At 38.6% G+C, this 14,987-nt stretch overlaps 1 protein-coding gene across 2 annotated transcripts in view; it reads right to left on the bottom strand.

Moving 5' to 3' along the window:
- Positions 1 to 7,077: 7,077 nt before the first annotated feature.
- nckap1 (NCK-associated protein 1) overlaps positions 7,078 to 14,987 on the bottom strand; it is a 206,041-nt gene continuing 198,131 nt past the window's right edge. For both annotated transcript variants that reach the window (XM_041200526.1, XM_041200524.1), the window contains exons 30-31: positions 8,822 to 8,911; positions 7,078 to 8,031 (exon numbers count right to left, since the gene is read on the bottom strand). In XM_041200526.1, coding sequence (XP_041056460.1) covers positions 7,915 to 8,031; positions 8,822 to 8,911 — 207 coding nt within the window. In that variant the 3' untranslated portion in view covers positions 7,078 to 7,914. The remainder of the gene's footprint in view (positions 8,032 to 8,821; positions 8,912 to 14,987) is intronic.

Consider the following 14,987-nt stretch of genomic DNA (forward strand, 5'->3'; position numbering starts at 1 on the left):
CCAGCCCTTGACGCCAGTTTGCATGAGCATCAAAAAAGAGCCTCTTTTGTGTTTCTTTGTCCTGTTGAGTACTTCTCTTTGATGTAATTGTGCCCATGACGTTCTTGCTAATACTGAAATCATTTCGGTTAATTTCTCTTTCAGTCTGTATTTGGCTCTAGGTGTTGTCGCTGCCATGATACGTGCTGTAAGACTCCTCTGCCTGATGAATTGTACCTTATTTATTGTAAGTAACTTGCCATAGACCTGGTGATTAGTAGCATCTTAACTTACAAAAGTTAAAATTCTCTTGAAAAATGCAAAAGTGGTTATATAAATGTTAAATATAATCTTTCTTGAACAACCTCGTGTATTTAGCGTACATTTTCTTAATAAATCTATGCCAAACAAACACATGGTTAATATACTAATTAAAGACATACTGGAACCATCCACTTTCCAAAAAATGATTAAATGCATTTTGACAACAAAACCTCTTTCATTTAGGATTGTTCTTGAAATTCTGTATATCTAATGACAATTGAATGTTGTTGCTGGAGTTTAAAAGGAGAAAGCATCCATTAGGCTGTTTACATTGGCAGTACAAACTTGTTCCCGAGTAGACTGTTACAATTGCTCTGTGTAACTGTAGACAGTTAGTGAACATTGGAGGAAGACAGACTCCACTAAAATCTTGCTGATTATGTGATGGTTTTAGATTCTAAAATAAAATAGGAAATAGCCACAACAGCTGGTTATCTGACTGCTATCCTTCTGTGCTATTTTCTGGGCAATCTTATTCATCATTTCCAAAATTAGAAATTTGGTTGTGACCAGATTCTGAAAGTAACAGTGTTGAAGGGCTCATTATTAACAAAAAATGCAGTTGAGATAAACACAGATCATAGATAGTATCAAAACTTCCATTATATTGCAGCAACTTGTTATTTCATTGGTTTTAAAAAAGAAAATGATCACCTAAAGCATATGTCTGATGGACCAACTAATCCCTGAAATACAGCTCAAAAATAATGGCTTGGTCCTTAAATTAATACATCAGACCCAATGGAGTTTATCTATGATAGGTACTTTGTTAGCAACATGCAATATCTCTGAACTATATTGGTGGTCTGCCTTGGGCTTGTAGGCAAGTAAAAAGTTGTAGATGAAAAGGGATTGGGAACAACTGCAATATTCATGGAGGCAAAGGGATTTGGCTTCAGTTTAATCCTTCTGTAATGATGCTCAATCATTAGTCCCGAGTAATAGTTTGCGCTTTTTTTCAATGTGTATTAGTTTGTAGTGCACAATGGATTTGGCCCATTTCCCATATTATTTTTCTTTTTAATCTCCAATTGCAAGTCTGCAAATTAACCAAAGTATTTGCGGTAACCAGCTAGGTCTGGAACATGAAATTTCGTTGGGTGTTCAGATGTAATATCTCAAGAGTGGGCCCATAATATGCTAATTACCCATGGGTTGGGGTGGAACAAGAATATCAATTACCTCTACCAAGTGAAACCATTCTCTAAGCTGCAAGAGTACCTCACTTCCTTAAAGTACTTCTCTGCACTTAAAAAAAAAGCATCTGATTTACATATACCCTTGGGTCCCTGCCAACTCTACTCTCATCTAACCTAGACATTTTCTCCACAACAAACTGCGAAGAGTTGTATTCTAATTATGTTAAGGTTTTGAATATCTGATTCATATAAAATAGATTCGTCCAATCCCATTAAATTCTTCAAAAAGACATATTTATAACCTCTCTGTAGATTCATCACTACCTATCAATACAGTGACCTTTATTCATTTAAGGGCCTCTTATGACACTGAAGTTTTCTGTTTCCCAATTTATACTCTTTTAGCTACGAGGCAGGTGACCTTTAATACGCTGAGCAAATCCCAGGAAGCAAGATTAACTGGCAGTAAAGTAAATTTTCTGAGGTGCGCCATTCCAGGTCATGATTAGTTAACACCTTCATAAAGGAAAACTTAAGTTCTACATGGGACGTAATTTGCTTCTGTTACACTCAAGAACTGGAATCGTATAGTTCATATTTGTTAATGCTCTGGTAGAATTGCTATTATCATACTCTCAATCATCATAAAAGAGATGGAAGGAGTCATGAACAGTGCTAACATGTAGCACTTACTCATCAATAACATGCTCACCGTGGCTGAGCTTGGGATCTGTGAGGGCCACTTGGATTGAACATAGACAAAAGTGCTGAATTCCAGAGGTGAGATGAGAAAGACAGCATTTGACCAACTGTGACATCAAGGAGCCCTGGTAAAAACTGAAGTCAATGGGGACTGATAGGGGGCAAAGTCTCCACTGGTTGGAGTCACACCTGGCAAAAAGCCTGGACACTAACCAGGATAAAGTAGTTCGCTTGATTGGCTCTCCATCTACTGACTTAAAAGTCCACTTCCTCCACCAATAGCACACCACATCTGGAGTCCATACTTCTGAAATGATGCACTGCAAAACTTGCCAAAGCTTCTTTGGAAGCATCTCCCAAAATCATGATCTCCACTATGTAGAAGGACAAGATCAGCAGTTGTATGAGAATACCATCTGTAGTAGTTTTCCCAGCATAGACTTTTGATTGATTGGCCTATAGTTACCAGGTTTATTCCTCTCCATTTTTTTTGAACAGGACCATAATATTAGCAATGTTTCGGTTCTCTAGCACCACTTCCATATCTAAGGAGGATTGAAAGAAAAATTGCAGCCAGAGCTTCTGTTTCCACTCCAGCTTCCCTTAGCAATCTAGGATACATCACAACAGAACAGGGTGATTTGTTAACTTCGAGTGATGTCAACCTATTTAGCACCTCATTTCCACCTATTTTTAATCTATTGAATATCTTGACGTCCCTTCCTCTACTTCAACATTAACTTTATTCTCTTCTTTTGTGATATTTTCATTGAATTTACGAACTGAAAACCAACCAGAAAGAAAAAATCTTGAGGAGGAGTAAAATATAACGATGGGCCAAAGTTCAAGCCCATGATTAAGATACACCATCAACTATATAAAAATGCTCTGACATAAAAGATGATTGATTGAAATTACTTACAAGTTGCTTAGCTGCTATATTTTTTCATCTAAACAAAGGTAGAAAACTTCTCTTCTGACCTTGTAGTAAATTCAGTTTTCTGGTGTTAGTACATAAACTTGTCCAGAGAAGATTGAGGTCGTGGCACAGCAGTGTTATACCAATGCATTTAGGCTGAATTTCCACAAGGGTGCTCTTGCTCATCATCCATAATTGCAACGGAAGAGCCACAGAAAAGTGCCCTTCAAACAGCTGTTCTGCCAAAGTTACTGCGCATGAGCAGGAGACTCCCTGTTGAAATTCATTCTTATTTTCCTCCTTTCTTGGATCTTCTTACATCTCTGGCCAAGAGGGCAGGTGTTTGAACAATGTCAAATTTCCAATGCTGATATAAAACTCATCATTAGGTACATGAGAACAACCTGGAGTAACATGCCTACCGGAGTTTCTCCCCTTTGAGGCATAAGCCACGGTTATAGTGTCCCCCACATCATATGGTTATTAAATTAATTTTCCATAAAAGAATAATTTGGGTGGGCCCACAGCTTCCCAGTTTATAGAACATTGCTCATTTTCTTTTTTTTTTAAGCAATTAAAATTGTCTCCCTTCAAAAGGAACATGGAGACTTAAAATAGTTGCAATTACACAAAGTTAATAATTGAGCAGTAATCCCCTATCTGGAAGCTATAATGTTTAAAAAAAGGAAAATCCCTTATGCGGATATGTTTTATTGCAATCCTGAAATCACAATGTAAATCTGTTATTGCACAACTTTTGACAATTGTCTACTGGAGAGGGTATTCATAGGCTGAAGACAGGTAAAGCACAATGGGACATCTGGCATCACAAGAGGCACCACTCAAACACCAGGCCAATGGAGTGTTACATCTTGTAGTAGATCTGCCTTAGCTGACTGTTTTTATTAAGGGCAAGTCTGCATGAAGAAACCACTGTTAACACCGTGGAAACTATAAGGTCTATTCATTGGCCAAAATTCTGTCTGCCATGTGCTGAGCTGCCAACATCAATATGTGTTTTTGCATTGGTTTTCTGTAAATCTTTCCTCACTGGTTTGTGTATGGTGATGATATCTATCCACAAAACTGGCTTGTCATATATCTGTGGCTGAAAGTGTTGCATTGCTATGCATATATTCCAGTTTAGCCTAGTATGCGCAGCAGACTGGTGTTTGTTTCAACTGTCTTGTGCCAGATCATTTCCTACTTAAATGTGCCACCTGAAAACATAAGGGATGAATAGAAAGAACTTGAAATGATATAGCACCATTCACATCCTCAGGATACCCAAAATATTTCACAATTACTGTTGAAATATAGTCAATGTTGTAATGTAGGGAAATGTAGCAGCTGATTTGCGCACGGCAAGGTCTCTCACAAACAGTAACTAAATAAATGACCATACGATGTGCGATCTGCTTTTGGTTAAGGTGGTTGAGGGTTACATGCTGGCCAGGTCACTGGGAGAACACCTACTCGTTTTTTAATAGTGTCATAAGGAGATGGACAGGATCTTGGTTTAACGTCTCATTCGAAAGACAGCACCATCAGCAGTACAACACTTTTCAGTGCTGCATTGAAATGTCTGCTTAGGACACAAGGTTTCAAAGAGACCACTGCAGTGGAGCTCTTGATTGAAATCACAGAAACTAGAAAGTCAAATCCAGATAGTTAATATGTCTCCTACGTTAAATATATTTCTTTTGAAGCTGAATTCAGCCCCTCAACTATTTGGTTAAAAGGTAGACCTGCAGACTGGCCTCAATGATGAGAATTACAGTATGGGCCCTTGTCTGTTGATCACTGATTTTTGAGCTACAGAGAAACACTTACCTTTTGGCAGGAAATGACTCTCAACATAATTGAAACTTGCTAGAAGGAAGATTATAAAAGTCAGCAGAAACAAAATTGGTTGTGGTGTAAATACAACTGCTGTTTTGCACCATTCCCGAAGACAAGTTCATCCCTGTTATTTCTTAAGTGATGATTCTGGTAGCTCCGTCAATCCCTTCCTCATAAAGATATTCATGTATAACATTACAATGGATTTAGATTACTCATGTGGGACTTTGCCCTGAAAGAAGGATTGAAACCCATTTGATCTTTCAGGTCAGGATAGAAAGAAAAGACTTGTATTTCCATGGCATCTTTCATGATTTCAGGACATCCTAAAGTGTTTTCCAGCCAATGAAGCACTTTTGAAGTATGATCGCTGTTATAATGTAAGAAATACAGCAGCCAATTTTGGCACAGCAAGCTGCCATAGATAGCAATGTGATAATGACCAGATGATCTATTTTCTGATGATTTTGTTGAGGAATTAATATTGACCAGGACACAAGGATCCTTGTCAACTACTCCTTATACAGCTAAACATTTAATTCCCTCCTTTGAATGATGGTTATTCTGCCTTTGCCTTATACAGTACTTGGCATTGCTCAACGTCTATATATCCTTGACATAACGTCCCTGCTGATTAACTGGGAGTGGACAGATACATTGGAAGCAGCAATGTCTGCCCAAGCGGCGTTGCCCTTCTTTCTCAATCTTGTTCTGCATAATAGACATCATTTAGGTATCCTTTTCAAGTGGCTTATGGTGGAAAGTATTGGTTATATATTTAATGAAATGATCATGGCCAACCTATGGAAGCTTTTTGGCAAAGCTGCTTTTGACATCTTGCCTGAACTGTGGATTGACTTTTGATTTTGATACAGGCAAAGCACAACACGTGGGGAGGCAATGGCATGGTGGTATTGTCTCTGGACTAGTAAACCAGAGACCCAGGATAATGGTCTGGGGACCAGGGTTCAAATCCCACCAGGGCAGATGCTGGAATTAAAAGTCTAATGATGACCATGGAGCCATTGTCAATTGTTGTAAAAACCCATCTGGTTCACTAATGTTCTTTTGGGGAAGAAAACCTGTCGTCCTTACCTGGTCTGGCCTACATGTGACTCATTTAAATGCCTTATGAGATGGCCAAGCAAGCAACTCAGTTGTATCAAACACAAATCACAAAAAAGGAATGGACCACCAGACATTGACCTAGGTACCGGAAACAACAGCAATCTCAGCTCTGTCGAACCTGCAAAGTCCTCCTTACTAACATCTGGAGAGTAGTGCCACAGTGCCTCACAGGCTAGTCAAGCAACAGGCAGACATAGACATCCTCACGGAATCATATCTTACAGATAATGTCCCAGGCACCGCCATCACTGGGTATGTCCTGTCCCACCAGCAGCACAGATCCAGCAGAGGTGGTGGCACAGTGGTATACAGTCAGAAGGGAGTTGCCCTGGGAGTCCTCAACATTGACTCTGAATCCCAATCCCGGCATGTAAAAACCATTTCAGAGGGAATTTAACAGTCAACCACGTTGCTGTGGGTTTGGAGTCACGTGTAGGCCAGACCAGATAAGGATGGTAGATTTCCTTCCCTAAAAGGACATTAGTGAATCAGATGGCTTTTTATGGCAATCGACAATGGTTTCATGGTCACTATTACTAAGGCTAGCTTTTGAGTGGAAACTGGAAGGTGGGGGGGGGGGGAAGAGAAAGAAAAAAATTGCTCAAAACTAGCATAATTTTGAGTGCAATTTGCACCCGAGCGCCAACTGCACCTGAAGTGAAAACTCTTGGCCATGATTACTCCTGAACTGAGCTGCTTATACTCCTTTTATGTGGGGAAGGTGATAAATTCATGTTGAAAAATAATGCATTTTACAAGTGGAAGGAGTAGCTCCATTTGAGTAGCATCAGGGTTTAGTTTATACATTTAAAACCTAAATCAAAGGCTAGTTCAGGCCTCGTGAATTCAGTGCAACTAATCTCAGTTTTACAAATTTTACACTGATATTCTGTAATACAACTGGTATTGTACCACACTAAATATGTGCAACTACCTTTTAGATCAGCTAAAGGAAAGAAAATAACTAAGCAGTTACTTGCATGCAACATTCTCAGTGGCAAATCAAATAGGAATTATGTTTAAACAAATGAACATTCTCTGTTGTGAACGTGAAGTAACCTGGTGTTTTATTGTTTGTTATGGAAGATACACTAAAACTTGAAAAATGTAAAACATATAAAAGAGGTTAAGGGCTACCATTTTATCAATATGTGATAAATATTCATAGTCATACCATACAACTGGGTACAATGGTAGTGTGAATCTCAACAAGCTCTCCACTGAAGTTAGTTTTATAAAAAAAATTATACTATGCTTTATACAAACATCACTTCTGTTGTAATGCGCAGTGGATTGCTAGAATTGTTTTTGGAGGTTTCAGCATTCCTATAGAATTTGTAGATATTACATAATGTATTTCAGAGTAACTAATATAGCAATTATTTAAAATTAAAACCAGAATTATCATAATAAATCCACATAAATGCAAATAATAATCCATCCATCCCATTTACTGTCAAAGAAGAATGACAAGTTCAAATCTTTTCTTGCCTTATCTGAAATAATTTATACACAGAAGGAAAATCATCTTCAAATAATTAGATGAATTTTTCTCTGCATCTTAATACAGCTTTACGGAAGATGGTTTCAAAAGAGCTGTTTCTTATGATTTTTAAAATTCAATCAACATTGTAGTGTAATTTTAACAAATGTAGCTGCATTTAAAGTAAAACCATTCAGCTTTGTCACTATTCAGCAAATCAGTCAAGCATATCAATAACATAATAGAAACCACTGGTCTACAATGTATGTTTATGAAAAATGATTCAGTTTCATAACATTTTTAGACTATAAAGTGAAACAATTCTACAGTTGTTAGCTTGTAAACCAGCACTGCAGAACATTTAGTTAACTTGGATCCTGCCTCCATTAAATTCCAATTTAAGCAGAAGATGTAACACTTTGCTTGTAGACAGCATGGTAAGCATTTCGCAGGAGGACATAAGGAAAGCAAGATTCCAGCAGGTCCATTGTCAGGAAAGGAGACTCTTGTACAATCTGAGGAAAATTCCAATCACATGTCAGCAATGATTATATACAATGTAGCATTTCAATCAGTCTTTTCAGTGACCAAAGTAGGCCAAACTGTTGCTACGCATTTACAGTAGTGCAAACAAACCACAAAAAGCCTCAACAAAACTACTGTTGGCAGCTCAGCAAAAGTGCCATAAATATTACACTGCAGAATCTTTTAAAGACAAAGTGTTGGTAAGTGCAAAGTTAAAACAAACAGTGTGGGTAATTTTTCAAAGACAGACAAGCTGGGTGTTTGCAGATGAGCTCATGACATAAAGCATCACTGCTGAGTGCAAGCAATTGCCCTGGTTATCTGAACTTGCTTGATTCTAAATCAATTTGTAGCACTAATCTAGTTGTTGGCTACTGTCTCTGTAGAACCAGGAATAAAAGAGCTTGTAGGCTAACAAACACAAAATCAGATTGAATTATTGTACAATTTGGTCAGGAATATCATTACAATGAAGCATGATGTATTCTGCCAGTATTTGGTATTGGGAAATAGACCTCTGCAGAGTTGTTCACATGATGCCAACGGATTTATATAGTACCAGGTCATTGGGCTGCAAAAGCCCTTCTATTAGTAAATTTCGGTAGTAAAAATGTTTTTTTAAAAATGAGCTCACTCCATTAAGATAGTTCCAGCTGAAGACTTGGCATAGACCCAATGGGGCACATCTTCTCTGTATTCTAATTTCAATGATTTTAGGAAATTTCTATGATTCTGACATGACTGCATATAATCTTAAATTCCTGCTAACATTTTACTCACCATGTCAAGCAGTAAATAAACAGATTCTCTGTTTCTGGTAGTGGTTTTGTCAGTCTCTTGTCCAATTTTCAGCAAACTTGAAGAAGCAAGCTGGAGAGAAACATGTGCAGTCAAGTACACTAATAGTGCTGTTTTTCCAAACACAAAGGCCCAAATCTTCCGATTAGCGTCAGAACAATTCTGACCGACACTAATCATAGGAAAAAGTACAAACTTACCTGCCAGCATTTTTTAAGGCCAGACTTCCGATGCTGGCTGCTCCATGAAGCCTCCATTGTAGAAAACCAGGCAGGCCTGAGCACAGCACAACAAAGGCCAAGTCACACCCACTTTTTACAGCACTAGCTACCGTATTCTGGGAAGTAAGAATTTAATTGTCCCCAAAGCTTGTGTTAATTTTGTTATTTCTAACTCTGTTTTAGACTTTCTACTGTGATTTTCAGTATCTACAAATTTAAATAACCTGAAGCTGGTATTTCCAAGCCAAATTACTTACAATTCTTTGAATGAGCACACCGAGGCTGATGGAAAAGCTCCTAGTTTTAAGATTGTCTGGAGCTGTCAGCCTTTGCAGCTCCAAAGCCTCACTCCATGACAGTGTCAATCCCCTTCATTCCCAACAACATTCAACCCCCTCCCCCTCCAGGTGGTGAGCACTGTCTAGGGGGAGGGGTGTGTGGTAGGACAGGGTGAGCACCATCAAGGAGAGTTGAACATTGTCAGGGCGGGGGGGGGCGGTGGTGGAAGATGAACACTGCAGGAAAGGGAGCTAAACATTGCTGTGGGTTCTGGAGTGCTTTGACATTCCAGCTGATTTACTTAAGAGTTTTGCTGGTTTTATACTTGTTACGCAAAACTCTGAGTAAACCCATGTAAAAACCCGGGTAAGTATAGGGCAAACAGCCCAAGCTTGCATGGTTCTGGCCAATCATGGAGCAATCCGGGTAGGGTAAAACCAGCAACTGAAAGTTTAAATTTCCATGCAGGAATGTGCTTATGTCAGGACTTAATGGGTCTCGCGTGTATCTTTTGGGGTACTTGGGGTTTCCGGATAATCGGAGGCTGAGAGATCTGGGCTACAGTGTAGTTTTAACAAAATTACTATCAATAACCAATCATTATAGCAGACAGTTAAGCAATGCTAACCAAAACAAATTTTGGGGAAAACCTAATCAAATCAGGAAAGTATTATAAAGTGACCAGCAGTCATCCAAATAAGGGTTCTGTGCATAAATGTACAAAATGTAAGAAATAAAACAAGTGAGTCAGAAGTACAAATTTAGGCATGATATGGAACTAAATATTCTAGGATACAGAATCATTAGAAAGGACAGGAGATTTGGGAAAGGATGAAGAGTGACGCTATTGATAAATGACAACAGCAGCAATAATTTCAGATGACAACAGCAGCAATAATTTCAGGATTTGAGACAGTGGAAACAGTATAGCTAAAGTTCTGAAACAGAAAAAGGTGCAAGACTCTGGTAGGAATCACCTACTAACCTCCTGATAATAGTGATATAGTGGGTGGGGGGGGGGGGGGGGGAATGTATAAATATAAATATTAGCAGAACGCAGCAAAAACAATATGGCCATAATGGGAGACTTCAATTCTTTCATAGACCGGGAGAAGCAGAAAAACCAATGAAATTCTAGAACATGGTGAATCTGATTTCTATACCAGGATGTTTTAGAACAGATAGGGTAACAGGAATACAAGATTTAGTGATAAATAATGAACCAGAATTAGTTAATGATCCAACAGTAAGAGAACACCTCATGAACAATGACCAGGATATACTTGATCTAGCCAAGACCTGCGAAATGTTTGCAATCAAACTAGCATATTTACTGCAACAGTGTTTCTTTATTACAGAATTTCTAGTTAGGCTTTCACTATCATGAAGATGTGCTATGTAGAATATTAATTTGTGATGTCATCTGCTGGATATATATACCTATTGAACTTATTGAAAAGAACATTTTGTGGTAAACAAGGGCAATGTACTACAGCAGCTACAAAGTTGCATTTTGTGAAGGTCACAAGCCACTTTTTTGGAGACAGTCAATGGAGCTCAAAGACAATGGCTAAGATAAGCTCCAGATAGAAACCAGAGAGGTCACGTGACCCAGCTCTTGGGTGTAAAATATACTGGTTTTGAACCAGAGACTACCAGATGGACAGTAGGGGCAACAGCCTTACCCTCCTGCCCCACTCCCCTCTCTCAACAAAGGCTGTTTGTGATCTGAATCCCCATCAGAAGACCTTATTTCTGCAAACAGAGTTCTTTAAAGAGGATTCTGAATCAACACCACTGTCTTCAAGAAATAAAGAGAATCAACCAGCCAAGGCTGCAGAGCGACTGCTTCAATGAGAAACCAAAGTACCAGCAGCCGCTGTGGTGCTTCAGCTGTGAACAAGCATTTGGACAATCCATGAATAATTTTTCTGACTTTACCTTTTTTTAAAAATCGGCCAAGTTTTAACATCTGATACTCTATTTCTTTTTGTGCATGCCTGGGGAAGGTGCGTGTGTTTTTTACATTAGCGGGAAGTTGGGCATATTTGTACATTTTAAACCTTTTTCTCAATCATTTTTATATCTTTACCTGAGGAAGCTTTGGTAGTAAAACTAACTCCTTACTTGTTAACTCAAGGAATCTGGCTGCCTTAATTCTTACACCAAGCTATAGACAGTTAAGTACATATTGAACTGGCAAAATCACTTTTTAAATTGAAACCCAGGAGTGGGAGAGAGAGAGAGAGAGAGAGAGAGAGAGGAGTCATCTCGTCCCTCCTATCCTGTTTGTAACACACCCAAGACTAACAGAATCAAAATGTCTCAGGCTGGAAAAAGTTACATAAAGCTGTCCATGTGCAAAAACAGGCCCAGGAATATAAATCAAAATTTTGTCAAGTGTCTGGCCTTGTGGCTTGTTTGTCGTCAAAGATTATGGAAGTTTAATGGGGAACTGTTTTCTCCTGGGTTGAAAAGGTAGGTTTACATCTGATGAGCTCAAAACTATTCGAAGAATAAAGAATATTTCCTTGAAACCAGTCTGTTACAATTGCAGCATCTAACTTTGAAGAAAACAGCTCCATAACGATCAATCTTATTTCATGACAAAGTCCTTGTATGGATTCAAATTTTGTAGCATTATAACTGCTCCTTCCTTGAGTAGTCAAAGTTTGTACAGTGGCATGCCCAACGGAGTTACTGTTTGGAAACTCTGCAGAGTGTAGGCTATCATCTTCCTCATCTATAGAGTCTTAAAATAATGATATATTCATTTAATTCATTAGACAGCTTTTCAAAACTTTATTAAAATCTAGTGAATTTTCAATTTTAGTACATTGCATTTGTATGTAATTATGTAATTTTAATAGCTTTCAAGAATTAGTCACATCAAATGATTATCCCTATCATTTTGCCACACAACCAATTTCACATCTCATCCAACCCGTCCACGCAACCCCTTCCTCAATGCTATCCCACCCCATGCCATTCCATCCTTCCCATGCTAAACATATCCCATTCCTTCCAACTCTCCCATGCCATTCCCATTCTGCTCTTGCCATCCCCAAGCCTCCCATCACATCCCTCAAAGAAATAGTTTATTTAGTTGCTTGGCTCTCATCCACTGTTGTTTTTGCTCTCCACCAACCACCACCCCCAACCTTGCCACCGGCATCACCACCAAATGTTGGCAGCTGCATGTGTCACACGTTCCAGTTCTCCTTGCGACCGATGTCTCTCTAGGTGTACCCGCCTCAGCCCACCAAATCAACTGACCTACCAATCAAAACAATCCGGAAACACAAACACTATTATAGATTTGATATTCGGTTTTTGAAAGGGGGAGATAGAGAGAGAGAGAGAGAGAAGGAAGAGTCACAAATCAAGGTTTTAAGTAAGGCAAATTTCAGAGGGTTGAGAAATGAGTTGACCACAGTAAATTGGATGGAACTATTTTAATGACTAAACCTACAAACAGTATAATGTATTCAAGGAAATATTCAGTACAATACAAAATCAGTTCATATCCACAAAAATGCAAAGGATCCACTTGTACAGTTAAGTAACCACAGTCAAGAAATGAATAACAAGACAGGTTAAGACAATAGGCTTTCACAAATGGCAAGGAAAAGTGGAGATCCAGCAGGCCAGGAGAGCTATAAAGTGAGATGAAAAAAAAAATACGCAGTACAAAGAGGGGCAAAAATTGCAAGGGACATCAAAACTAAAAAGTTTTAGATGTTAAGAGGAAAAAAAAGTAATAAAGGGGAATGTGGGCCCATTAAAGACAGATAAATCTATAATAGATAATAAGGAAATGGGAGATTTTTAAATGAATACTTTATACCTGTTTTCCAAGTGGAGGAACTTAACAGATTTAATACAAGTTAAAAAAGGCAATGACTTAAGATGCACAAATTCCAGGGGCTAATGGTTTCCACCCACAGGATATTAAGAAATTGATGCATAAGTTATAGATGCTTTAATCATAATTAACCAAAACGCTCTAGATTTAGATTTGTGCGTTTGGATGGAAAGTCACAATTTTCGCTTCATTATTTAAGAAGTGAGGGGCAGAGAAAACAGATAACTACAGATCTGCCAGTTTAATGTCATTTTTGTGCAAGTTCCTGGAATCTACCAGAGAGATTGAGCATAGGGTCAACAAGGATTTGTGATGGGCTGGTCATGTCTGGTGAATCTAACTGACTTTTCATCAGCATGGTGGAATGGGGAATGCCTATGAACATTGGCTATGTAGACTTCCAGTAGATGTTTGATAAGACCCACAGAAGGCGTGATTGACAAAAACGAAAGTGTACACAATTGGAGATAACCTTGTGACATAAGTTGGTAAATGATTACGAGGTAGTATGATGGAGGGTGGGAAGGAGATGGGAGGGATTGAGGGATTGTGGGTGGCGGGGGGGGGGGGGGGGGGGGGGGGGGGGGTGGTGGGGTGGGGGGTGTGTACAGAGAGAAAGAGGAGAGACCGACTCTGTTTGGTAAGATATAAAAAGTGGTATTCCCCAGAGCAATTTCACTATATGTAAATTACTTAGATGTAGAAAGAAAGTTGTATACCCAAGTTTACCCATAAATTAGGAGACACAGCAAGTTAATGTATGTAGATGTAACAGGAAGTTACAAAGTGGTGTGAGCAAAATTATTACACATGGAATTCAACATGTGGAAGGGCAAATCATCCACTTAGATTCAAGAAAATCAGAATATTTTCTTAATAGTGAGAAAATAGGAACTACAGAGGAACAAAGTGATTTAAATGCTCAGTGTCCAGGTACATCAAAGGTACAAAAGGGTGAATGGAATGGCCTTACTGGAATACAAAAGTGAGGGATGAAGCAACAATTGTAAAACTGTCTTAAAATTTCAGTTGGGTCATTGAGAAATAAAAGCAGAAAGCACTTTTGTTTTTAAAAATGTGTAGTGGAAATCCTGCCTCTTACCCCAATAAAGCTAGGTCAATTTAAAAATTGAGATCGATAGTTTTTTTGTTAAATAAAGGTATCAAGGGATATGGAGCAAGGGCGGCTAAACAGAACCGAGGCACACATCAATCATGGGCTGGTTGAAAGGTAGAAAAGATTGAGGGGCTGAATGACCTATTCCAAGTTCATAGCACATTCAATTCCCTACCATTCAGTCATGAAAAAAAGCAGCAAAAATAATCTTTGAAAGGAATGACGGAAATGCTTTATCCCTTCTATTGCAAGTGCCTCCAAGGAATTCTTGGATGCCTGGGTAGTGGAATTTTTTTCTTCAAATATTTCAAGATAATTTTACAAATATTAACTCCCAGTGCAGAGCTTTGCGTGCCTAGAGTTCATATGAGGAATTGGGCAAAGAAGTCACCCAAACCCGCAACACTGCCCATTAATTTTATTGGGCAATAGATCCTGTGGAGTGTGCTCTATGCCTGAATTCCTGATGTGCAATTCTGGTGCACAAAGCCTTGCGCTCAGAGTGCCAATTTCACTTTTTTTTTACTCCTGCAGTGATGCTGGAAATGTTCTATGACAATGCCACTACCCAGCAACTTTTCCTCCCGAAATCTAATATTTTACAAAAAATGTTACGAATTTGATTTCTGCCATCCTTCCTGTATCTGTTATTTGCAAATTAATTTG

This window comes from Carcharodon carcharias, chromosome 12 (assembly GCF_017639515.1).
Source record: "Carcharodon carcharias isolate sCarCar2 chromosome 12, sCarCar2.pri, whole genome shotgun sequence".
Lineage (NCBI taxonomy): Eukaryota > Metazoa > Chordata > Chondrichthyes > Lamniformes > Lamnidae > Carcharodon > Carcharodon carcharias.